This window comes from Buteo buteo, chromosome 12, assembly GCF_964188355.1.
Source record: "Buteo buteo chromosome 12, bButBut1.hap1.1, whole genome shotgun sequence".
Taxonomy (NCBI): domain Eukaryota; kingdom Metazoa; phylum Chordata; class Aves; order Accipitriformes; family Accipitridae; genus Buteo; species Buteo buteo.
In genome coordinates, this window is record NC_134182.1 from 5,117,203 (window position 1) to 5,143,756 (window position 26,554).

The following is a 26,554-nucleotide window of genomic DNA, read 5'->3' on the forward strand; positions in this document are numbered from 1 at the left end:
TCCTCAATTAATATCAACCCATTAAAACAGGTGGTTTGCTATCAGTGAATTAACATGTGCATTCTCTGGGTATGAAAACAAGACTATAAAACCCAGGGGCAGGAGGTTGGGGAGGTGGAAAGAACATTACACTGCCAGGGTTAAAGTGCTGCTATCAATGCCAAATCATAGCAAAAGCAGAAGCAGGACTGCAATATATCATCTCCTAAATGCATCTAATCCAGGCAGAAAAAACTGATAACATTAAGTGTAGTACAAAGTATTCCATAGCTGCATCCTCACTTGGGACCACAAGGCATTCAATGACCACCTATTAAGGTTTACTTCACCCTGGCAAAATGACCGTGCTTTTTGCCCATTTTACACATGGGAATGGTAAAAATACACAATAATTTTCCCATCCAGTGACAAAGCTGAGAGCAGGATTCTGAAACCCTGGAGTCACTTGTTCTAACTGCTGGGCAAGAACATGAAGGAAACCTAGTAATGGAGCTCTAAGCACTTGGTTTTTCAAGTAAGGCAAGTGCAGGCACTGTCTTTAGTTTTGGTTGGCGAGATCTCATGCAGAATTTCTTATAGAATCTGCACCTGCACCTTATATGTCCAAATCCACAGGAATTATATTCTCCTTCACCTTGTACATTTTTCTAGTTCTTAAGAGCACTGACCTGGAATTTAAGTTTAGCTGGAAAATTCCTTCAGTGAGCAAATTTTCATGATTTCAGAGCAGAATGTGAGCATCAGCACAATCAGGTGCAAAATTTGACTCTCCTCAGTTCTGCCCAGTATGCCAAACATATACTGTAAATCAAACCAGCAATGCTTCTCTGTGCACCACTCCTCAGCACTCATGTGTCTATACCCTAGCAAACTAACTCTGCAGCATATACCAGCGAGAAAGAAGGTAACATTCAACAGAAGCCAGTTTTAAGAAAGACTAGATAACACTTTCAGGATGTCTTACAGTCCAAACTACAGATTTTTGCCATGCATTTTTTGTTTCACAGACTAGCAGCCTACCCCATACATCTACTTACCTATGCAAGACACACCATCCTCAGCCAACTCTGTGCCTGGCTCACAAAAGCAAATGACTTTTTGAGTCTCAAGATCAACACGGCACTCGTCCATCTCACAGTGACTACAGTTAAGATGCAGCTTAATATCCACCTCTCCATGCCCCTCTGTCACTAGGGAGTGAATGAAAGAAGCTGAGTTAATTACTGTAGAGATCATTCATATCATTCCTTTGGGCACTGACAGAAACAGGGTGGTCACTATTGCCAGATGTGGCAGGTTAGACCCCATCTAAGAAACTGATTTCTCTCCACCTTCCATAGGTTCTGTCCTTTTCTCATGTAGAAAATAACATCCAGCTAAATTAGCCCCACTGCAGTTGAGGTGCACTGGCTCTCTTTGAGCAGATAGCCCTACCAGGTTAGCCATGAGGCTGCTGCTGAGGCTAAGGGAAACTTGCCCTTTCAGCGGTCCGTGGGGCTCACGCTTTTCTTTCCTGACCTTTACCCCCTCTGAGATCAAACACTGCAACGCTTTCAAAACTTTTTGGCTGAATCTATCAGGCCAGAGTGCAACTCTGTTTGAAAATACTTCTAAAGCAAATATTTTTTTTTTTTTTTTAGCAAATAAGATATTTTGTATTTTCTGAACACATTGCAAACATATTCAAGACATTGACTTCTGGGCAAACACAGGCTGGAGTGGCAGTATTTATCACTCCCATGCACTGCTAGGCAGCACTGCACTGTTTTCTCTAGAAACACCCTGGTCCAACCTGAATACTTTGCTGAGGGATGCTCTAAGGAACATGTTTATTAGTGAATAGTCAGGTGCTTTGTCTGTTTCTTCCCTGAATTATCTGAACTATGAGGTTCTGTTACCACTTTTCTTGGCCAAAATTATTCTATAGGCTGGTAGACTATATTGTTGGTGTAGGGTTCGGTGTTCGGAAGATCTCACAATGTCACGGAAAGTTAGAGGGTTAGTCGCAGCCTTGTGATGTACCTGTAATCCCGCCTCCCCTTGTTAGTATAAAAGGAATTAACTGCGCAATAAAAGGCGGAAGTTGGCGCTCACACTGTGTGTGTTATCTGTCTCTTTCCCTGGTCCGGGCCGACCAGTGATCTAAGCGTGGCACCTTGATATGTAGCGAACGCTACATGTTGGGAAGTGTTTTCTAATAGCCTTGATGTTCTCTCCACCTGCTTTCTTCCTGCTACTTCTGTTTATTCTCCATTGGACTTTGTTATGCTATGTTTCTGCCTCCTCATGTTCATGATGTACCCAAAGGATTGTAAAGTGTCCTACAGATGCAAACTATTCTTAACATGAAATAAGCCCACTAGAAGAATTCTGACCAATATGAATACCTTTAAGTGCTGGAGTGTATAAAGTACCAATTGGATTAATAAAGGACACACCATCCTCCCCATCCATCTCTGGGTCATTGTCCACTGCAGCATTGCCACCTACATCAAACCAGAAGTCACCTTAACAGATTGAGGCTCATTGGCACTAAAATACAGATAAGCATTGCAACATGCATGACTTCAGCATATTTAGGGAGGCATCCAAATGAGAAAAGAGAATAAATCAAAGTATTTGACATATAGGGAACACTTAGCAAGTTGTGGCATGAACCACTGGTCTTTTATCTCTAGAAGTTCAATTTAATAGCAGCAGCTTGTGACAATCAATTTCTTAGCTCTGTTTTAGGCAGACTGTGCAAACTAAGGCACAAACTTCATCTTTAACTATATGGGTGCTGTGAAACATATAAGCCCTTCTTAAAATTAATGTAGCCAAGAGACTGGAAAACACCAGTACTCAAGGGCTAAGTTCAGTACCCTTGCTGATCAAGGTATGTACTGTGTCAGCAGAGGGAACGAATAATCCGATATCCTTCCTCTCCTTTGCACCCTGAAAGCAGGGTGGTCCACCAGGAGTGGGGACTGAAGGAATTTATGAGTTGCTCATTTGTGCTTGGGCATATAGAACATATCAAGAAGAAAGTATGGGCAATACATAGAACATATTAGAAGCACAGTATGGGCCATATATTTTGTACTACAAGCATGCAAAGATTCCTCCACCCCACCCCAAAATGGCTTTTCCTCTTTAACCATCTTCAGCAAAATTAAAATTATGTGAAGCATTCTGTTGGAAGAAGAAGCATTACACAGTAACATTGGTACAAAACATGCACTTAATCATTTAAACTGATTACTTCTCAGGATTTCTAGTCTATCATACACTTGATTTAAGCTGTGGAGAACCAGGGGTTAAAAAGTCCACCACAGTGCAGATGGCTGAAGAAACTATGTGGCCCAGGAGATTATGGGTTAGTAGAGATCTTGAATCTGGCCCACACCAGTTGTAATCAACATAATGCCATCTGACAGCTGTCCTGAGACCCGCAGCACGTGCAATTAGCTCCTTGTTGACTGAAGTCAACACCACCAACGTTATTAAGAGGGGTCCTGGCTGGCAGCCTGAGCCTCTGCCCCCAGAGACCACCTGCGCAGGACCAAGGCCCACCCACAGCAGGGCAGGGTAGAAGAAGCTGCAACTTTCCCCTGGCATAAAGCCTGGCTGCCAGTCTCCAGGACCAATGTCCTCAAAACACAGGTGCTGGCAATGGGAGCACATAGCCTGTGGCTCCTCCTTCTTCAGCACTATAACCCCAAAATGGAAGGCTCAAGAATCACAGCAGGATCTTGATGGCACATTTTTCAGAGTGCAAAGCCAGGATTACAGCTGAAGGACTGACATCTGGCTATTTGCTCGAAGACTATATGCCATACGTTCATCTATTGCTAAAAAGGCAACACACAGACATACTAGTACATAACAGTCAAATATGCTAGCTACAGGAGAATTATCTATCAGCGTTTTGCTGACCATTAGCACTAAAGGAGGGGAAGGGACACCTTGAACACGAAGCCACTTTACCTATATATCCTCCGCCTCCTCCACCTGAGGAGCACCCCCCTCCACCCCCTCCGAAACCCCCTCTTGTCTCCCACCCCCACTTCTTCATGGCCTGGGGGCAGGATCTTCCTCCAGTAGCACCTTCCAGCAAGGATTTTCCTGACCACAGGAAGGAAGTGTTATCATTCCAGCCACCTCCACCACCTGCAGTTAAGAGAAGAGAAAAGGCACAGGTAAGGGTTATTTTTGTGTAAAAACACTGCGGGGATCTACAGAACAAGCACTCCTTAAAAGCACCTCAGCTGAAAGTAAGAATCTCATGCCTTGGTGAGAAGAGGGGATGTGCTTGTTACACAGTTCTACAGTGACCTTTCTGTAAGGCTTTTGACCACATTAATCATCTGCACCTCTTTTCACCTACTGTACAAGGACAAGTATTTTCTATGAAAAATGTAAAAAGACATCCCTGCCTACTCTCCAACCACTTGTTTCTGGCTTACAGAGCCTTCCCCTTCTCTTTGCAAAAAAAACTTTTAAAAAAACGCTATGCCAGTTCTGAAGTGGAACAAAAGGAATTTAGTGAAAGGGATGTGAAAACTTGTCCCAGCCCCGCTCTAAATACAACATACTCACCAGTGACTCACTATCAGCTCTGCTGGTTGTTCAGTCCAAGGTCTCTTCACAGAGACTTCTAGCCAGGGTGCAATTATGCTCTTTCTGCATAAGCCAGGGAAACTGTGAGTATGTCTACACAGCACAAAACAGGGCAGGGAGCAGGATGGCCACATTGGCACTGCAAACTCTTACATCAAAAATCAAACAACTTTGCTTATGAGAGGTACTACATTATTTTGGGAGAATGTTGCCATTGCTACAGCTATACCATCGCTGACACCCTTATTTAGGCCAAGTATCCTGCACTGTGGTACATCCTATATGCATCTGTTATACTTCCAGGTTCCCTCTGAACTGCATTTCATGAATTTTGCCTCACCTCCTTGTGAGGAGGAATCTGGGAGTACCACATATTCACAGTGTTTTCTTAAAAAGAATAAACTTTCCTTACCTGCAGCTCCTGAATTTCCATTCAACCCTGGAACAGAGGAATCATTCTCCAGCCTTTCTGGATGAAATGTGTCTGTTTTGGCCCTGTAGGCCCTGCCACCACCTCCTGCTGCAATTATCAAGGGGACCGGTTCTCCATTCTCCATCTTAACAAATTTAGAAATAAAGGCAGTGTTCAGACTGAGTCAGGCACACAAATGGAAGTTCAACCACATGCTAGTTACTGCATGTTGCACTAAGCAGGCATCTAGGACTGCTCAGCGCTACAAATTACCATTGCATTATTTATACACTCACATCCAAAAATTAATGATAAGTTCTGCAATAGAGAACAGTGGAATCAGTAGCTCTATGAATTGCACCTACAGCACTGATGGCTTTTAGAAAGCTTGTAATGTTACTGTGTGATGACTTTCATCAAATGATGAGCTAAGGAGCACTGCTCTGAATAGTGCAATATGGTGTCTCCACTGGTAAAGGACTGTTACACTGGAAACTGTCTGAGCATGCAGAGTTATGTAGAATTATGTAGAAGCTGGGTGATCTAAAAATATTGTTAATGCCTGAAAACAGTGTTTGGAATGAGTACTGTCTCAGCTAGTACATGACAGAAAAGATCAGTGGTCCCTAGCTATAGGGTTGCCAACAGAAAACACACAGGCTATCCTCAACTTTTCTTGTCATTGCACCATATAGGCCAAATGCATAGCTCAAGTCTAATGTTCTACAATGATAGATTTGAATAAAGTCCTGTGGAATTTGCCCTTTGCTGTAGAATTACACTTCAGCATCTCAGCTTGCATTGAAAAAAATCCAATTCAAACTATTATATCTGCAAAGGAAACTCCAAGCCACTGAAGCAAGCGTGGCCAAACTGTGTAGCAGTTCTAACAAGTGTGAAGGGTCAATTCAGCTCTCTACAGCTATCACCTGAAATTAAAGATAACCACAGCTCACTTTGTGGACCCTCTCAAGAGGTATATAAAGGGTTCTCAGATATTTCAGGCTGTGATACTAGAGGCAAGTGGTGGGATATGTTCGTGCTGAAGGTGCACGGGGACTACGTTTCCATACCTTAAATATGTAAGTTGCACCTCCCCCGCCTCCACCTCCTCCTGCCCATTCATTGACACTTCTGTTCACACGTATCTCTTCTTCAATCACATTGCTCTCTCCAATGCAGACTTTCTGTATAACATCATTAGTCTGCAAACAGAAGACCAGGTCTGAATTCTGGTAAGAAATCTCCATGTCCTTGTACACACACAAGCCTTGTGGACCCTTCACCATCCCAAACCAATAAATTGTCCTCCAGTGAAACTATATAGGCAGAAGCAAGTGACTGCTCTTCTAGAAGAATCTTGCTTTTTGCTTCAACCTTTGTCAGAACTTGTTGCCATTTTAATTGAATTACTTTGAAGCAAGCTCAGTGCTGATATCTATTACCATGTAAATAGTAAACAGCTCCATAAACTTTTAACATACAAGATGTAGCAGAATTTACTGCAAATACTTCCCAGCATTAACTATCTGTATTTCACAAGTAGGGGGAGGGAGTAACTCAGTGATGATATGACTTACCCCATGACATGCAACAGCCAAATGGCAGAGACATAGAGAGAACCCAAGTGTCTTTACTCCTCTTCCAGGGCCCTGTTGGTTGGGGCCAGGCAGCCAACATGCATCTATCCAGAGCTAAGGTGTATTGGTGGCTAACATAGATGTACTAGAGCTAGCTTTAACCTAGGTAGTCATAGCATGGACAGTAGCAATGGGCCTAGCATAGACTAGCCACCTAATATTTATCTAGACTTCCAAGCAAGTTTTGATGTTGATCTGACACTTACGCTGTAGCAGCAATTTTACTATAATTACCAGTGCTAGCTAGTTCAAAACCTACCAAAAGAGCTGCAATCCCACCTTTGATTGATGTTAAAGAAAATACATCACTAAAAAGCCTCCGTATTTCCTACTTAGCATTTTTTCCCCTCCACCAATTAGCACCAAATGTAGTGAACCTTCTGTATTAGGCAAATCACTGAATTCACTAACTGATTTCAAACACAACATTAAACCATCATTTATAAGTACTTCTGGACTGTGACTTAAGAGAGGTAACTGTCGCTTTGATTTTAAATTGGAGCACGGAAGTGCATGACAAGCAGGACTCTGCTGTCAGTATTTGTAAGTTGCAAGCTTTGCTTCTAGCTTATTTTACTTTACAGTTTCATCTCCATAACACTATCTTGTTATGCACACTGAACTCACTAAGTCAACACTTTAAGGGAAAAATGCACAAACAGTTGTTAGAGTAGGATTGACCTTCTGCTTCCTTCTACTTTCATATATGTCCTTTTCTTTTGGAAGAGGAACCTGATAAAAGCATCCTCAAGTTACAAATTATTCTGTTGACCACAAAATGTGTCCTAGGTTGTGCCAGAGAATGAATGGCACCCATTTTGTGTGTGCAGACTTGCCTATGGAACTAAACAATCCTCCTTTCCCTAGTCTTCCCTCTCCTTAATTGATTTGGAGTTGGGTGGGGATGATTAATAAAATGACAAAGTCAATGACCCAAAGGAACCACTAGATTACAATTGAATTAAAAAAAAAATAATCCTTCATGGCAAAGACATAACTGATTACAATCCAATCTAGTAAAAGTCCCTTCTACAAGTCAATGCAATCTCTTTGCCTCAATGAAAGAATTACATTAGCACTCAATAAATTCTCACTAAGATTACAGTGGCCTGCAATTTAATGAGTCCATATATTACACTCAGCTGGAATGTCCTAGTTATAGATGTTAGATGGAAGTTTGAGTTAGGGCATTTCTCATTTCAAAGAGGCTTCATATTAATGGTTTCTTTGTAGATATGTATAGTTCCAGTTTTAACATTATTTACTTCAGCACCCAGCCTTGAGAACCCCTCTTTCTTGTCTACATCCTTCAACCTTTCTCTGCTGTAACAGACTGCTAAGCTTTCATCTCTTGGATGCCAGCCATTAACAGTTGAGAAATGCACAGCATTTAAATGTCCAGCTCAAATCTGTAGGTGAAATTTCATCAGATAATGCTTAGTTTCCTACATAAGAATCTCCCATTCCCTCACCCTCCAAAGAATACTAAACAAATGAATAGATTATTGTGCCTGCAAATGGTGGAAGCTGCGCCTTCCTGTCAAGGCATTTGCAGCAATGATTGGTTAGTAACACAAACCTAAGAACAGACCAAGCAGTGATTAACTTGTCTCTCCCATTCCCATAAAGAGAATAACCAAACAGGCCCTGTGAGGTGGGTGTCTCCAGCATTGCAGAGTACTATGATAATGGCAGGGCTGGGCTCAACTGCAGAGCAAAGACAAAGCCCTGTGAAGTCAACTCTGAACACTGAACTCCAGAGGAAAGGAAGGCAGGGTTGTCTTTTCCCTCTGAAAACCTACACGGACACTCTGAGATACGTAGATCAATCAGGAACCTGTAGTGTATTATCAATGGGGCCTGAACGTTGAAGAGGAAGTGAGCACAGTGACATGGTACTTCACCTTTTCATGCTCGCACCCTACCAGTAAAACTATAGCTACTACCCCTTGAACCATATAACCCCAAATCCCTCAATGACAATGTTTTTCTCTGTAAACAGACAAAACTCCATGTATTTATAGATGGGATTAAGGCAAAACAGAAAGGGCACTTACGCTAGGACAAGCATCTTCTCCTTGCTGTCCCACCAAGATATACAAAGTATCATCCTTCTGGAGGTCAAAAATTCCTAGCACAGACACACCGTGGGACCGCACCATGGTGTTCTTCCCTCCTTTCCCACCAGCAGCTCCGTAGCCTGAGATGCTGCAGGAAACAGAAAACAAGAGCCTGGCACCCAGGTTGTCCCAGACAGGTAGAAGGTAATACAAACCACTTCTGGGCACTGTTTTGCACACCTGAACCGTATACAATGTCACAGGGCTGTGCCCTGAAGACCTGATACTCTAAATATATCTAAACCCAAAGCTTGAAGACTGAGGTTCTCTGTTCTACATGGACCTGTGAACCTGGGTAGCTACAAAACAGCTTCTTTCACATTGATTCTTGGGCAAACACTTGCTGAGGACAGAGTGAGCAAGTTGCTGTAGTTTCAAACTTTAATATATGAAACACATCTTGTTTCCCAGAAGGCATACCCTTGAGAGGTCTGCAGCAATAAAGCGAAAGAACAGAAGCAGGAGGACCGGTAAGTACAGCACATATGGCTAAAGAGAACATTAAGCAGGAGATTGACAGGGGGAGATCTGAGAAAGCAGACAGCGTAACTGGTCCTGGTAGCATGGACCAGATGGGAAACAGCTCTCCAATTCCCAGGACCAGAGGAATACAGAAGAGTAGATGGACACGACACTGCCTGCAATAAACAAGGCAGGCAAAAGTCCCCCAGCTAAACTCACAGTCACCATGAACGTCTCACTGTCTCCAGCCAGGAGTGACTAGGTTGCATACACAGGCTGCTGCAGTCTCAGTTAAGGCTCTGGGACTTTTATTTCAAGCAGTCAAGATTCAGAGGTCTTTACTGTTGTTGATGTACCCAAAGATTTGGCTGTACTACTTTATTGCTCAGCTCCTCCCTCTCCCTTTCTAAGTACACAAACAATTTACATACTTGAAGCAGCTTTTAACAAAGAATTTCAAAGCATTTTATAAAAATCATGATAAAACATACATCTCTGCTGCAACAAAACCCAGAGTTACTCAACTTTCTGAGCAAGTGAGTGGTGGTACAGCAAGCTCAATTTTGATCTGAAATAAGCTTGTGGTTCTCCACTGACATTAGTAGCTTTGCAGCTATTTCCATGAGAGCAAAATTCAACCTGGAGCATGTAAACAGTGACTGCAGGGCTGAGAACACAAAACTTCCTCTCAGCTTCTGACCAGTTAACAGTATAGGTGCTCTGCTTTAACTCCTCCTTTCCTCTAGCACCTGGTTGGTCTTTGCCCAGCACAGTCCTGCATGCAAACAGGCTACAAGCAGAACAAACCAGCAGTGCCCATTGTGCATAAGCACCCTGAACAGGTTGGGCAGCCAGCTCACTTTCATCCAGCAACTTGCCTTAACGATTTGCGCGAGGAACTCACCTTGCGATACCGCTCTGAGGCAGCCAGCACGGAGCAGTTCTGATGTCAAAGCAACTATGGAGCATCAAGTGCCTCATAAAGCACATTAGCTCCTTGCAATGTGACATGATTATGTTCGTGCCACTGCTGATAACCAAAGCAATCATTCCTCAGTAAGGCTGCACTGGAGCCAGCAGAAAAAGTGATGGACACAGCACTGGGCTACCCTGAACAGATGCTGCATGAATCTGAAGACTGAGTTGATTTGCTGTAGAATTTTGTAATGGCTAATGAGATACACTATCAGGCACAGCAAGCTGGCAGGGCTAATCGGCTGCAATTAGGGACCATATTTTTCTGTGTATGAACAGATTTTGCATACAAGCAATGATGTCAGGAAGTTCAGGAGATCCCATTTTGGCCTCATTCAAAGGCTGCAGACAAACAAAACCCAGTAGATTCAGGTGACAGTCATTTCCTATTCAAAATGGGTGTCACTATTTAAACAGATGCATTATCTTGACTTCAAGCTTTAGTAGGATTCCTTTCCTTAGGCACAACTTTCTTTTACAGGAGGAATCCATTTAACCATATTGGCCCTGAAGAAAGACTCAGACCACCGTGAGTAAATATAACCAGAACACAGAATACTTTCCACTGTCTTCCTCCTTTTCTTTTACTATGATACTTGTAGGAACTGAAAAAGAAATCTGCATCTTCAGGAAGGATCAGGATGAGCAGAGTGCACTGGCTGTGCAAACCAGGGCTGGAGGAAAAATTCCACCTCTGGGTAGCCAGGTCATGGGAAACACTGGAGCTAGTTTTGAGACTATGAGAAAATGCAGTGCCTAGGCTGGCGAGCTTAGGAGGACACCTTCCTGCATTCCACTGTGCTGTGTTCTTGTGGCACCTTACAAGACGGGATCAGAGAAAAGAGAGGACAGTGGAGGTGACAACAAATGGGGCACTCAGCAAAATGGACCAAAGACTCTTGCTTTAAAAATGGAAAGAATTTGGATAATGGATGGTAACATGTAATTTATTACAGTTCACTTCTCTCATACTTGATCATAGGCCTAGATATGGGATGTCAAGACCTTCTGAATGCTTAGAAGGATCTCTGAAAAGAAAAATATTCTTTTATATTGCCTAACTTTATTGTTACACAATGTGCAGTCCCATGGGAGCAAACCAGATGATTTTGTCCATATCAGCATGTAGGATTCCAGTCTTCAAATGAAGCCACCTACAGTGTGTGGCAGCCTACTCAGACCTTCATAGATGCTGGGGTTTTCTGGCTGTGGTTAACTTGTGCTGGTAGTTTTGTGCAAAGTTGAGCTTTCTGTCTTTGCACTTTAATAATGCATATTCTGCCTCATGTTCACACAATCTGTATCCTTCTTATGCAATTATGAGGAATGTAACTCACTGCTCTACATTAGACAGTGCAAACACAGTGATATGGCATAACAACAGCTTTCTTAAGAGCCCAACAGCCAGCTGGATAATTTTATCTCTGGGTCAGGTATACTGGAGATGGTGATCAGGCTAACTTACAGGACCCACAGTGCAGCAGGCCTGCAGGGGAGAGCTAAATACAGGCAGTGGGTCCAGACACTGGGAAGCCCTAGAATTGATATTGCAACTTGACATTTTCCTAGGGCTATGCTATACTGGGGGACACTGCTGCCCCTTCAGCAGCCCAGAATCAGGAAGATGTCAAGTTAATTTAAGCCCACAATTGCCTCCTCCTTTCCCCAGGCTCTGAATTCTCTACTATAGCCTTAAGAGGTGCAGAAGAGAATGTCATCCATTTATATATAGGTTACCAATGACATTAGCCATCTATTATCTATACAGAACCTAAAAGTCTGTTAGGTCATTTATAGGACTTGAATAGACAGGTCCTCCCTGCAGGACATGTGGTTTGTATTGTGTAGCAAAAATCTGCCTACAGTTGCACTGGAATTCTGGCTCTTCTTGGGCTGGGGGGTGATATTAAAGAAATGAAAATGTTGTAACTTTATTGCCTCTTCTCTTTTGGGCTATACTTTATAACCATATTTACTGAATGCCGGTCCTGAAAAATTCTATTCACCTCAGGCAACTCATTTTTGATAGCTGAGTAAAATATCATTAATGTTCTTTTCATTACCATCAATCCTTGTGGTAATAGGCACTCGGGCAGAACTCGCGCCTAGCCTAGCCAGTTTCTCTAAACTGCTTTGCAGTAGACTTCTGTTAGAGACTGACATCTATCCTCAATATAAATATTCTTTTTCAATAAAAAGAAAAAAAAGAAGATGCCACTAAGTTTTAACTGAAATTTGTTCTAAGACTTCAGTGGAGTGTTCTGCTTTGAAATCCATGATACCATCATTGGTTTCAATACGGAATGTTGCATAAAAAACCACCACTAGACAGTCATTGATTCAAACAGACAGTTCTGCTTACAAACTGATGCATGTAATGGCTTGATGTCACCATTCAGATACAGTGAACTAAACTTTGATTGTACTTTTTTCCCCAGCAAGAGCAAGAAGAAAAAATGATTGGTAAAAATCTGATTAAGTGGCATTGAACTGTATCTGATCATCTCCCTTTGAAAATAACTCCACAGAGGGATTTAAGCATTAGAACCCTCAGTATCACAGAGCCTAACATTTAGGTGGCTGGGTTCCAAAATCAATTCTACAGCGGTGAGCCAGGCTTACAGGCTCAACTTACCTTGCCTAGATTCTAAACAGTCAAGATGCCGAGCACAGCTTGATGCAAGCTGTCTGATAAGAAATGCTCACATATGGTTGTGCCTTCTATACCAGGTGGAGAGTGAGCAAACTCATTGTGATCCCAGAATTCAATGGATGGCATATGGGATACATATGCCCCTTGGCCGGGGGAGGTCAAAACACTCGATTTTTGGTTACTTATAGAGCTCTCCCAACCCATTACCATTTAGGCTAAAGATATGTCTGCCTCAGGTGGTTGTTTCTCTCTCTTCTGTCTTTCACCAAAAAGTTGCATCTTCCAGACAAGAAGTCTGAGACTGGAAGGACTGGAAATCACAGAATCAGGGAGAAGTAAAACCCACGTAGACCTGGCCAAACTTCTGAATATGGTACTTCATATATGCCCAGCATGTACCTGCAGTTTGGAGAAGTTTCGAACGCAAAGATACATCATGATAATTGGAGATGGTTCTCTTACCTGTATGTGTTGGTTGCTGGTACTCTCCAGATCTGAATGCCTTGGAGAATCCCTTCAGCTCCTACAATCACACTGAGGTTGGAGTTTCTGTAGGCATCGTTGCATTGGCTCTGTGTGGGGCCATAGGGTCCACTGGCACCACATGTTGTGAATAACCAGTGATCTGAAATAAAGACATACACAAAGTATGATCCCAACATCCCAAGATTAAGTAGCTGCTCTGTTCTTTATTTACTCTCTCGATGGACCAAGAGAAGAACCTGGCCCCTGAAGTTTTAGCCAGAACAGATACTCACAGAATTCTTTTAGAAGACTCATAGTGCTGTATATCTCAGTATTTGACAGCTTTTCATCTATATCTCCTGAAAGCTATCACAACTATGAACATAGCTTTACTTTTCCTAAGGCTCAAAAAGGCAAAGATCACAGAGTAGAGTAAAATGCAACACAGACCACCCAGTTTTGGGCTCTGCTCTCTGGGCTGTTAAAGTGCATGCTCATAACCTCAAGACTAGTGCATTTTAGCCCTTTCAGTTTCTACAGACATTTGATAATTTAATTTATTTTATATGGGAAAGCAGATGTTAATTAGGTAAAACCCTGTAAATACAACATCATCTCAGTGCTTAAAACATAACAATAAACTAATTGTATTTTGAATAATTATTTGCTCACAAGAGATTCAAGTTAAGCTTCAGAAGGCAAAACACCTAACTGAGGCCTGTAAAACAAACATTCAGCTCTGCATGTTCTAGGCCAGATCTGTGGGTGTAAATCAATGCATTCCCATTGCAGCCATTTTCACCAACATGAAGTACTAGCCCCGTACAAATAGATTTCTAGAACAAGGCTTTGCTGATTTGTGCCTCAAAAATCTGATTTTTTAATTTGAATACATGATGTTGAAAATGCCATCCTTTTCCTTAAAGATTCATTATTAGGGCTAGTACAGTTGTAAGACCACAATGCTCTTGTAAAACCCACCCTAACATATTTGCTAGTATATCAGGAAATATTTCATATGTAATCAAAACTAAGATCTAGATGGAAAATAAGTAGACTAAGCAGTTTTCATGTACATTACATGATTTATCATTCATACTTATTAACAAGCTAATATACACAATCCAATAAACTCCATTATTTAATTCTACTGCCATTAAAGACAAAATACTTGAAATACACCTAAAGAACATTATTTCTACAAATTATGTTGGGCCAGCTAGCCCTCCTTATAGCTTTCTCAAAGGGCAGCATTTTCCCACCCAGCTTCCACTAATGCAATACAACATATGCAGACTCTTTCAGTGATGGCAGTAATTAGCTCAGGCAGAGAATTAACTTGATCTGCTTCTTGGAATTTGCAGCTATTGTCTAAGTAGATCTGGTCTAGAAATGATGGTCTGCATGTGTCTGGATGAGAGAGGCTAGCAGTTTTACCATTACTGTCACTGGAGGGGTTCACCCACCAGAAATACAAGGAAACACATTAGTTTAGCCAGGCACAAGGTCTGAATTACCTTTTCACAAACTAATCCTGAAGCTGAGCTAAATTCCTTCTTATAATAAAGTTCAATGCATGAAATAGATCAAATAATTTGGCAGGACTTTAAGAAATAAAGTGGCTGGTATTTCTGAAAACCCTTCGTAATAGAGTCTTGGCTATTCCAAGAAGCAATGTAAAACTACTACTTTAGGAAAGTGTCCTAGTCTAAGTACTGCTAAGAGAATAATCTCTTCCTTCTTACTGCAAAATCTACACCACCTCTCCCCAAAACTCCCCTGGAAGTGTCTTCTAGAAATTTTGCTATCGTTATTTGTTTTATATGGATAATTACATACTTATCTTACTTATTTTTCAAATCCTTCTGCAATGGGTGGCAGTATAAAGTCTTAAAATAAGTAGATAGCAAATGGAAGATTTCCCCTCTTCTCCTCTGGCTCTAATGCACCCGCCAAAAAAACCCCAAGAACAACAGGTCAGAGGGGAAAAGCACCTAAGCAAGCATGGTCTAAAAGTTCCTAAACAAAATGCTTCAGTAGCTCTGATATCGACAGTCTTGCACCAGATGTTACTTATGTTTATTCTTGCAAAAAAAACCCCCAAACCAAAGCAAAATCTCACACAAAATGGAAGATGAGAGACTCATTCTGTCAGCTATCACAGTGATTTAACACTGCAGTATCCCAGTAGGCTAAGCCACCCGCACTGAAACATATGTTTAGTAAAGCAGGCAGGTAAGTGTCTTCGTTTGGAACAATAAGAAGCCATTTAGATGTCTCTGGTGAAACATCAAACATGTTCCCAAAGGTAGAAGCAGGTGACCTTCAAGGGGACAATAAGTCCAAAACATGAGAGAATCAAAATGGTGCACTGGAAGTGATAAAACCTAGGACAGACCACAGCATGTGGATACTGCTGCTATGGTTAAACTTTGTATTTATGATTTACTCTCTTCAAATAAATCTCATTCCTCAGGTATCTGCTTACCTGGCCTTGGCAAAAGTATCTCTAGACACATGTAACACACAGCACAGCTGGACCTGAAACTGGCAGCTCTTGACTCCCACTGGGTTCCAGGGACAGGGGATCAATGAACTACATCTTATTCCAAAATGCTTTTCAATGCCCCTCTGTTTCCTTACAAGCCCAATGCCCTGGTGGAACAGAATAAAAATACCCTCCTGCTGCAAACATTATGTCTCCAGACTTTGAACTGAAGCATCCAGAAAAAACTTTTGTATTTTCTGTCTTTTGGACCAAGTAGAGGGTGCTCACTTCCAGTGCAGAGCCAGTATCAGGGTAAGAGCAAACAGTGCTGGTAATTTAAGATTAGTGAATGTATATCTAAGCTCTTATACTCTGGCTTTTAAAACAGAGTACGAGAGGTTTTGGGAATGAAAAACCACAGATATATTGTGCCAGGGAGCATGACGTAAAGAACCTGAAGATGACTGAGCACAGGAGGTACTATCTCAGATTTCAAAAGTGGTCCTGTTGCAATCGATACAGTGGTATATACAAGATCACATGTAAAGCCTCCCAGGTTTGGCAGCTGCTGCAGTCAGTGCTAGCAAACATATTTACTTGCTCTGTTCAGGTAGATGGTAGACAGGAATGGGGGAAGACATGTTTCAGAAGTAGCAGAGCTGGGTACTGACCTTTGTCCAAAACACTGCAGGAAGAAGTCTGGCCCAAGTGAAGCCCATGGGGAGACTGCACCTGATTTGAACCAGCAAGGATTTCAGTAAAATCTACAGCCAGGTGTTGCATGATCTCCTCATTTGTCACTGCTGCACTGACTTGCAAACAGTCCTCCTCCTGTTTATGTGCACTTCATATTTGATACTGAAAGCCAGTCCAACATGTAACAGCTTTGTTGCTGAATTAAATGGGACAGAATATGTCATGGGAAGAAGTCACCCCTCATTTCAACACAATTAGGACAGATGGGTCTTAGTTACAATTCTGGATACAGACTAAAAACCTTGCACTTCCCTCCGTCTGCTCTCTGAAACGTTTCACAAAGCCAACCCTCAATTTGCAGATGTAACTGTAGGCCAAAAGCTTAAACCACTAACCCAGTATCAAAACAGAGTACTGCCTAACTTAGATAAGCCACCATTTCTTTTTTTGAAGTAAGAATAACCATTTGCTCCCTGTAAAGTATTGACTTTCTCCTGATTCTAGAAATGACTGCAGCATGTCTCATGAGCTCAGAGAAAGCATTTCTACAAGTTGCTTCATGCCACAGCAGTTTACAGTAATTCAATTTGAAACATTATTTTGATCTCCAAAGACTAAAGCAGCAGCACTGAATCAAAACTTCTTAAGCAGCTAGGTGAGAAGCACAGATTTTTTCCATCGGTGCCCAACTGTGGTCTGTTGCATACTGCATGGCATACCTCTTCTTCCTTCTGCAGTGTGCAACAGGCTAACATTGCCAGCACCTCACGCTTACACGATGGGAAAAAAGCAGGACTCTCTGGTCTAAATCCTCCCAAACAACTAGCAAATTTTGGAAGTTTGCCCGACTTCACACAAGTTACAGGTGCCCAGTTTACAGAAACAGCTGAGCATTCCCATGGTGAAAACTATCAGGTAGTTAAGTGTAGGGTCCCTATATATTCTGTCATTGGTAGTTGCAAGGTGTTAACTTGCAACAAGAAATTCCTGTTTAAGGTGTGGGAAAAAGAAAAAAGTGAAGATTACACTGAAATTCTGAATCGGGGTACTGTATTTCAGTGAACAATTTATACATCAGTTCATTTGACGGAATCCCCACTTTCACTAGAAACGTGGCAGAGGAAACATTTGGTTCTCTGCCTGTTCACTCACACGCTTGCCCTATTCAACCTCCCCAACACATTGCTAAGGTCCCAGCAACATTTTCCAAGAAATGCCATTTTGGCTCTATTAAAACAGATTTTAAAAAATTCCTTCTTCCCAACTTTTCTTTCCAAATTAGATTTACTGATGTATTTACACACGCAGTCACTCATGCTTATTTTTTTTTTTGCACAGCAGAAATTCTAGTTTTCACACAGCTTGACTAGGTACGTAAAGTGCACAGCAATCAAGGCACTAGATTTCAGCCACAGCAAAGGGAAGTGATGTCCTGCTCTTGGAAAACAAAAAGAACAAAACCCCACAAGACTTAAAATGACTAATTCATTTGAAGCTCTGATACTATTTGTGGCCCAAGGCAGTACTGCTGCAGGCACTGCTGCAAATAACAACCAGCAACAATGAAGAGAAAACAGTGGAACAAAGCCTAAAGCACATCTGTACTTTTAACATAGAAAGCAATTTCACTGGCACATATAGCACATAAACTCTGTATCACAAAACAGACATAGGCATTTTAGCTATACCTCAAGGGCCTAAACGTATTAACTGGCATTTGTTAAATTAAGCTTGTTTGAACCGAGGTTCAACTCATTCCAAACCTAAACTTTACTGTGATTTGAGAAAATTACCAACGAAGCACCACGCTACTTGGCTTATTTTGGAACCTAGAGTAACACACTAGTGAAATGCATCAGTGCTTTAAAACAATGTGTAGGCAGTTCGTGGAACTTGCTGCCACAACCTCTATTCAGGCCCAGAGGTTATTCCTACTTGCAACAGAGTGAAAAAAACATTAATAAGGGCTATAAGGTCTCATGCTTCATGGGCATAAGAACCCCAGTGGCTAAACTTCTGGAGGTAACTAATTCTGTTTGTTGTCCCTCAGGGAGTTCATTTTCTTCCTCTAAGGCAGTTGTCATCAAACTTGATGCCATGAACAAGCAGAACGCTTGCTTCATCTATTTGTAAGAACATTCACAAGCTCCCTTAGAATATTTGGCCAATATGGGAAATCAGAGGCTCACAGGAAACTGCCCATCTTAATCTTCACTAACATTTGGCTGCCATTGGCACCATGATATGAGTGGAGGGATATACCTTTTACTTAATACATGAACAAATCTCAGTTATGCATTACCAGTAATTCCAGGGTTGGTCAGTGCTGAAAGTCTGTAGGCAAAATATACTACAAGCGTACATAAGAAATATGTTCAGTGATGTAAGGAAGGAAAAACCTTTCAATTTTGCTTTGGGTTCCGTTGTTTAACAATGTCCTGTGTGCAGTAATTTGAGATTATTACCTTTTACAGGATCAAGTTTGCCAGAGAATAACAGGGTGGGGCAGGGGTCTGAAAGATGATGGTAAATGGCAAAACTAGGTTGTGCTCACAATCACAGTCCCTGAACTGCTAAATGTGTCTACAATGATATTAATGGGATATAAAATGATCATAGGAATTAGTGAGTCTTGCCAGCAATACCAGAACCAGTTATACAGGTACAGCTAGACTAAGATGAGGCCAGCTTTTCAACTATTTATGGAGTTACTATTTCTGCCTCTGTCTTTCCATTTTCTAAATGAGGGCAGCAATAGAAGATTTGGACATGGTTTTCAGTTCAACAAGAAGACGATCTGCAGTGATGACAAATGAATGCCAGATTGATCCTGAGTATTATTTCAAAGAAATACTCAAAGCATGATTCATGCTTTATATTTTTCTTAAGTGTCCATATAAAGGGAACACAACCAGGGCATCCTTGTAGGAAATTATCTGTGGTCAGTATGACAGGGCAAGGGCTGACTTTGAACAGCAATGAGAACAGCTTGTTTCCTGCTACCTTCTGGACCCAGAAACTAACAAAGCAGCATGAAGAAAACTAATTTCTTTTCTATTTTATGTTTCACTTAAAGACATAGCAGGAGTCTTCCATAAAGCATGTTAAGTGAGACATGCTACTAACTTTTTGGAATTTGTTCATAATTAAAAAGTAAGCAGAAATGCATGTTAGATAAGAAAAATCAAGTTGGGTGGAGGTGGCAAAATTATTTCAAAACCTTTCCTGAGATTTATAGCAGTTTCTGCACAATTTAAACTGCTATTCTTAAGAGCGGGCAGCTTTAAAATTTAGGTATAAAATGTGTTAATTGCCCTGTTTATTTCAATTGTATGATTAATTGTGGAGAGCAGTTATACCAATTCAACTCTGCTATGTTGGGATCTGGTTGTATGTTGATTTTCAGTATTGCACCTTTGTTATTTTCAATCCTACGGAGAAAGCAAGTGTAAACGCAGCAATAAAGAAATTCATGCCTACATAATCTGAGATCCCACCATCCGTCTCTGAGCATTTTCTACCACTGTTCAGGATGCTACCTTTGTTGGGGGGAGGGCGCTGAGCTGTTATTCACTGTGTTAATTGATGCTTAATACAGAAATACAATTTTGCAGATACCTTTATTGCATTATGCCAACAGTTCAGTTAGTATAATTGCACACAAAGAGAAACCAAATGTAATTTTCTTTTACTTAATACTCGTTCCGCTGTTCCTTTCAGCTCCTTCATCTGATTAACTAATGTGACTCAGAGTTCTTCCGAGAAACAGCTATGTAAGTACTCGTAAGAGGACTCTCCCTGATGCAAAAGACAAAATCTGTGCAACCACTAAGTGTTGTGGGGAACAGACTGGAGCTGAAGGAAAACAGTAATCCAGTCCGGATGAGAAAATCATTTGATGACAGTTTCCATGCAAGAAACTATGGTCGCACAATGGCTGGTGGATATGCAGATCAGATGGGACAAAACAATGCAAGATTTGAGGGGAAAAAAGGTTAATATTTTTGTACATTTCCCAACACACCATTTTTGTACTGTGTGCCCTGACACGAGTAAGTTGTCAGTGGGACAGATGAGAAGCTGAAACATCAAAAGAGAGGCTATCCTCATGGTATTTACAGCCTATTCAGAAGCACCAGAAATCTTTAATTAAAGCTTGATTGCTCTGTGTATTGTTATCTACTTTTGCCTACTGAGAATCCTATTCTGTCTCCTCCAGTTTCCATGATAGTAATTTGTTTACCTAGAGTTCCTCATTATTGCTCACTGTATCTTTATATGCCTGAATTTCCCATATTCTAGCCTTGTCTATAAAAGGAAATTGCATTGGTTTGATATAAATTGGCTTTTTAATTGGTAGTTAAACTCACTGTACAGAGATGCTACGGTATGAGTGGCTTTCAGTTTTACTTAAACTGATACCTGATCAATTTAAAAACAAAGCCAAAGTAAGCTTGTTTTACATCAAAATAAACAGCACATAGCCTTTTGTACAGACTCAACCATTTCAATCAAAAATCCTAGTTCCACTGAAGTTGCTTCAATCTTCTGGTACGCACAGGCTTTCTTACAACTTTTTTGCAAGCTTCTTCCAGAATCAATTTTCACCTGCAACCTTTCAGCAAGAAGCTGGCATTTCAGCAAATACGTCATTAATTAATTGAAAAGGAAAGCATTTGCATTGCTCTGTGATCATCTATCTAATGGCCACCTTGCACTGCAAGTAACTGTGTGACTTGAAACCTACAGGAATTTTTCTATGCTGGTCCTGGTCATCATCAAGAAACTTGAGAGCACAACACCACCACATTAGTTGTAGTAATTTGGGGTCTTATTCTGCACAGCGCATTCATCATCCCACGTGTGACACATGACAGTAGTTAACAGACTTCTGGGAACTTTAGAATCTTTCGCAACGTGGCTGCATTACGTGTTTTGAACCTTTGGTGTACGTATCCTGGAGGCATGCCAAGCCACGATAAGCAATGGCAAGGCTGAAGAAGTAATTCACTGGGTACAGGGCCTGAGAACAGAGGGGCCAGGGAGGTTGGTGGTGATGACTATCACTTCTGCTGAAAATGGATTTCCAAGCACAGGCAAAACCAGCAGGTGCATGTAACAGGTTGTTCTCAGTTACAAAGGAGCAAATCGAGGCCCATACCCTTGAAAGCAATGGAGCTTCTTTGGATTTCCTGTCAAGTTAACAAAGTGGCACCCGTCTTTCAGATTGTACTTCCTGCTGTGTAGGCTGAGCTGGCTTGGGGACTTGGGGAGGGCATTTTATTATCCTGTTGTCTCCTCAGCTATAAGAACACAGTTCTTTGTTTTAATATAATTTCTTAAGAAGGAAATATTATAGCATGTGATCCATCACACAAGCCAAAGATCACATTAGCTGTAATTACTTTTGGCTGAGCTCATATTGGTCAATGCAGTCTTTGGGACTTCAGGGTGGCACTGATGCTGTTGGTTCACTTGCACAACAGTAAATACGTGGCCATCAAAGTAAAGGCCTTGACAGACTCAGCCTGAGGTTTCTTAAATGCATTACAGGATGCAGAAAGAAACAAGATTAAAGCTGGGTAAAATGCATAGCCCAGGGACCAAACAAGCATCTGCAGTGTTTGCTGAGAGCAGGGACTCAGCAACACAAAGCAAAAAGGTGATTTGGTGCTGTGGAGACCCTCAGAAATGCAATGACTTCCCACTGCAAGAAGCTGCAGCTTAGCTTCTCTGATTTCTGCCTTGTCTACGCTGAGGGCACAAAGGCGAGAAAACTGCTGTAAGAGTGATTTCAAATCTCAAGGGCTGGAGACCATTTTAGACAGAACATGAACAGGACTGAGGATCAAGGCCAGAAATTAGGCAAACTGGCTTAGATACCACAGGAGTTGCCTTGAATTTTCACCCCAAGGTCATAACAAATAATTTGAATTGCTCAAAGTACCTCGGTGACCTTCTGTTCTACCCCCATGCAATCTGACTCCCATTACTTCTACTATCCAAGCATTTCTTTAAATTGCATTCATCAGATAGGACAGGGAGCAGAAGGGCTAGAAGATGTTCCATCATTTCAGGTCTAGTGAGAAGTAGGAAGTAACAAAATCCTCAAAGAAACCTACAGCCACAAGATTTCTAGCCTAACACCCACACACCCACTTTATTTTAACTTTGCATCCAAACTTCAGGCCAGTCTCCAATCTGAACCTGGGTATCTAATGGCTTTTGAGTTACTAAAACAGTAGGTACCCTGCAAGGAAATGTACAGTTGCCTTGGGGAACTATATCACCACCTAAGCATTGACATTCCTATAGAAAGTCAGCCAGAAGCCCATGATCTACACCTGTGTACAGATCCTACCACAAGATCACTGACCTAAGAGCAATTCTCAAAGCACCTAAAAGTAAAAGGTGGCTCCACTTACAGGCAGGTATCAAAGGGAACACTTCAAAGGATCCTCAAAAAGGCCGTAAGGGTCTTTTTGGAAATTATACCTTTGTGACCAGCCCAAGCTCACACACGACATCTGTAACAGAGCTAGACACAATCTTTGTAGCTAAAGCACAGGTCCACAGAGCCCAGCATCCTCTTATACAGGCTCATTCCCTCTGTCTCATTCTCCTGAGACTTTGGTCAGTGCTCCTGCACTTCTCTTGCTGTATGGTGCTCAGTACATAGAATATCAATAAACTCCACTTGATGGCAACTCTTGGCCTACACCACAGACTGTACCATCAGCCTCTGCTGCCAGAGCTCGCTTCACAAGAGAGTTCAGGTATCAGCAGCTGCCCTGCTGCGGCAGCATGGAGTGGGCTAATACATCCATCTTTACAGGTGGGCTTTGAAGGCTGTGTGGAGCTTTTGACCACACTGACCAGACTGCTGTTGGTATCAGAGCTAACACCACTAGTTCCTGTATTTCAGCAGTACACTGCAGGCAGCAAAGTGAAACATAACCTACAATAGAACAGACTCGAAGTCTTTCTAAGACAGAGGAGTGGGAGAGGAGGAGGCAGCAGGAACAAATCCCTGGCTTACTGACAAAGTAAGGGAGGCATATACCAACCACGCTTCTGTTCTCTACCTTAAGAGGGGTGGTATTTCAAATTGGCAGGTAACTAGCTAGCCCTAAGTGAGGAGAAACAGCTGCATGCAGTGCTAAGGGTGGCAGTTACAGCAAGTGCTCATCTCTCCTGTAGTTACCCCTCATTTCCATGGTTAGCCCTGCTCCCCCAGGTAGGCTGGAAATTGTGGCCACCTGTATCAAATCAGGAAGAGAAGCTGGCAAGGAGGAGGGAAGGAAGCAGACTGAAATAGAAATGTACACGTAGAGCCCAAAACAGATATTGTGAATGTGTGGGCAAGCCTGGGAGAGGGAAGAGACAAACATTTGGGAGACAGTGATGTGAGGGGAAGGGAAATCTTGCATCTATTTGGCCCACGCCACTACAGTTAAGCTGGAAAGAGGAGCTGGGGGACCGGGGAAAACAAAATAACATTGACCATACGAGACTGACATTTCTAACTAAAAATCATGTTTTTAAAACAAAGACCAATGATGTACTCTTTCAAATAGGCAACAAAAATATTACTGAAAAAGCAAAGCTATGTTATTTCAAACCAAGACTATATTAACTAGAGATGGGTGTTCACGTTACAACATGCTGGACTCAGTCAATTTGGAAATTTGGACACTTCACTTTGATTCCTGCCTGTTTTTCTGACCACGACACCAAACAAACCTGTCTTACAGTTTAAAAGCAGTTTTTACTTCAGGAAGAGGCTCCCTCTGGTTGGTTCTTTCACCAGCTTGCAATCAAAATCCAAGTTACAGTTAACAGCTAACGGCAATTGCTTTCTAGAGCTTGTTTTGTTTTGTTGTGTTTGTAAGGGACTTAGGAAAAGCTCTGAACAAAGGCTTTTGTAAAAAAAAACAACCAACCAAAACAAAACCCACCATATTGCATTTAGCCACATCTAACTGAAATCTGTACTAGTTGGAAACCTCTGCTGTCTGAAAATGCTTCTCAGACCAATTACCTGCTGGACCAGAAATGGGGGCAGTGTTGAGCTGGAGATTTCCCAGAAGCTTTTGTTCCCATCCAAACTTCTTCTGGCCACCTCTACTGGTGAGCAAATTGCTTGAGTCTGGAGTGGTACCTCGAGGTGTCTTCTCTCCACTGACTAGAAAACAAGAAGCCACAGATTGGTTTATCACTGAGGGTGGCTGAGTCAGTATGTAATACAAAACTGAAGCTAAATTAAGGGCTGCAGGCTCCTCTGCTGAGAATAAGAGCCTGCAGTCACAGGATATAACACTATTAAAAGGAAAGGGCAGATTGACTTTCCATTGCTGTTATGGGAACTGTGACAAAAGAAAAGTAAACAGGAATGAGTGGTGGGCAAAACAGCAAGTGAATGAAGACACAAAGCAGAAATACAGAATACAATCTTTAGCAACTGTTAGAAAGTTTCTCTTTTAGCCAGTAAAAGTATGTACAATATTTTTTAATTACAGACTAATTTTAAGACCTCTTTAGAATACTGGAACCTGAAGTACATCATACTTTTGCACAGAAAACAGGGGGTATTACTGCATAAATGGAAAGACTCATACCCCAGTCACTGCAAATTAACATAATACAAAGCAGATGAAATGTTCTGACTGCTGTTGGATGAGGAAGTGGCTTAGAGGTTTTCAGTCTGAACAGGGCTACAGAGATTGTAGCTTCAAGCCTAGGAGATGAAGGAACACACTGAAGTTCTACTGCTCAACCCAAGGTAGAAGTTTCATGTCTTCAGAGCAGCAGTCCTCCAATCCTCCTGTAAATTGTTGGTCTGAGGTACAGTGTGACAGATCATTGAACACATTTACAAATTAAGCAGTTCACTATGCATGAGATTATGAAAGATGAGCCAGACACAAACATTCAATAAAAATCTAAACAGGATGAAATCTGGCAGCAGAGGTATAGACTGGGCATATTCTAGAGGCCAGTCAATCACAAAGTCTGGATCAGAATCCAAATTTTTCCCAAGAGTAGGAGAGAGTGAAGATCCTAGTTTCTGATTCAGACTTAAATGCATCAGTCCAAATAAAATAACCTTGTTCTAATTTAACTTGAGTATTGTGCCCAATGTTATTGCAAAGTTAGTGTCAATCACAGGATGCCTATCTTTTCCCAGCCAGAGTCCAACTGTCATTCATTTTGATAACTGTCACACAGCAAACCAGGTCATGTGGAACTCTATAATCACAGACTGGCTTCTGCATCAGCCTGGGTGGGTAGGTGATGCTAGTGTCTCAGCTGGAAGCTGACTCTCCCACACCATATGTCTTACTACCCATTTACTGCCAAACTTGGAACCCATTCACTGGTCAGCTCTACTAATAAGGTATGCATCTGAACAGTCTCCTCCACTTAAGAACAGTTATTTCTGAAACATACCTTTACATTTCAGGAGTCTCTTGAAGATAACACCCAATCCCTTCCCCACAGTTTCAACCCCTTTCCAAATTTCAATTACATGGCAAATAAAAGACGAGTCACTTGCAGATAAAAGGAAAACTTACTTGTTAAATAACAGTCCAGACTAAGGGAGACATTGTCAAAAGCAATAACGGCATCAGATCCTTCTTCCCATGAAGCGACAATCTGAAACCAAAACCTGCACAGATTGGAAGAACAGGGATTAAATTCTGTTAAAGAGATGAAACTCAGAGCTCTCCACAATTAAAGCAGTTTTAGAAAGGGGGAAAAAGCTTTTCTTTTCACATATAAAAATATTAAATTGTCAGAGAAAGTACCCTCAACCTTAACAAGAAAAGATAATCTGAGGAGGGGAACTGTACATGAATACAGGCAGACAGAAAACAATACAGCCCCTCTTCCCTCCAGAAGCATACAACCTGAAGCAGGTGCAAATATGTGTGTGTGGGGGGCATCAGGACAGAAAATAAAGTCCCCTGGCTTCTGGCACAAAAAAAATGAGACACTGAAGTGATTTTAATCTTACAAGTGATTTACACCCTTAAATGT

The 26,554-nt window shown here is 41.6% G+C and overlaps 1 protein-coding gene across 2 annotated transcripts in view; it reads right to left on the bottom strand.

The window, feature by feature from the left end:
• Positions 1-26,554, bottom strand: part of ALK (ALK receptor tyrosine kinase) — a 233,086-nt gene that overhangs the window by 20,535 nt on the left and 185,997 nt on the right. Inside the window, exons 9-17 of one of the 2 annotated variants that reach the window (XM_075042474.1) lie at positions 26,089-26,183; positions 24,555-24,698; positions 13,327-13,489; positions 8,712-8,862; positions 6,088-6,219; positions 5,015-5,159; positions 3,970-4,152; positions 2,388-2,486; positions 1,038-1,190 (exon numbers count right to left, since the gene is read on the bottom strand). In XM_075042474.1, coding sequence (XP_074898575.1) covers positions 1,038-1,190; positions 2,388-2,486; positions 3,970-4,152; positions 5,015-5,159; positions 6,088-6,219; positions 8,712-8,862; positions 13,327-13,489; positions 24,555-24,698; positions 26,089-26,183 — 1,265 coding nt within the window. Of the gene's footprint in view, positions 1-1,037; positions 1,191-2,387; positions 2,487-3,969; positions 4,153-5,014; positions 5,160-6,087; positions 6,220-8,711; positions 8,863-13,326; positions 13,490-24,554; positions 24,699-26,088; positions 26,184-26,554 lie in introns of those variants that run through there. The other variant, XM_075042473.1, reaches the window with a different exon arrangement.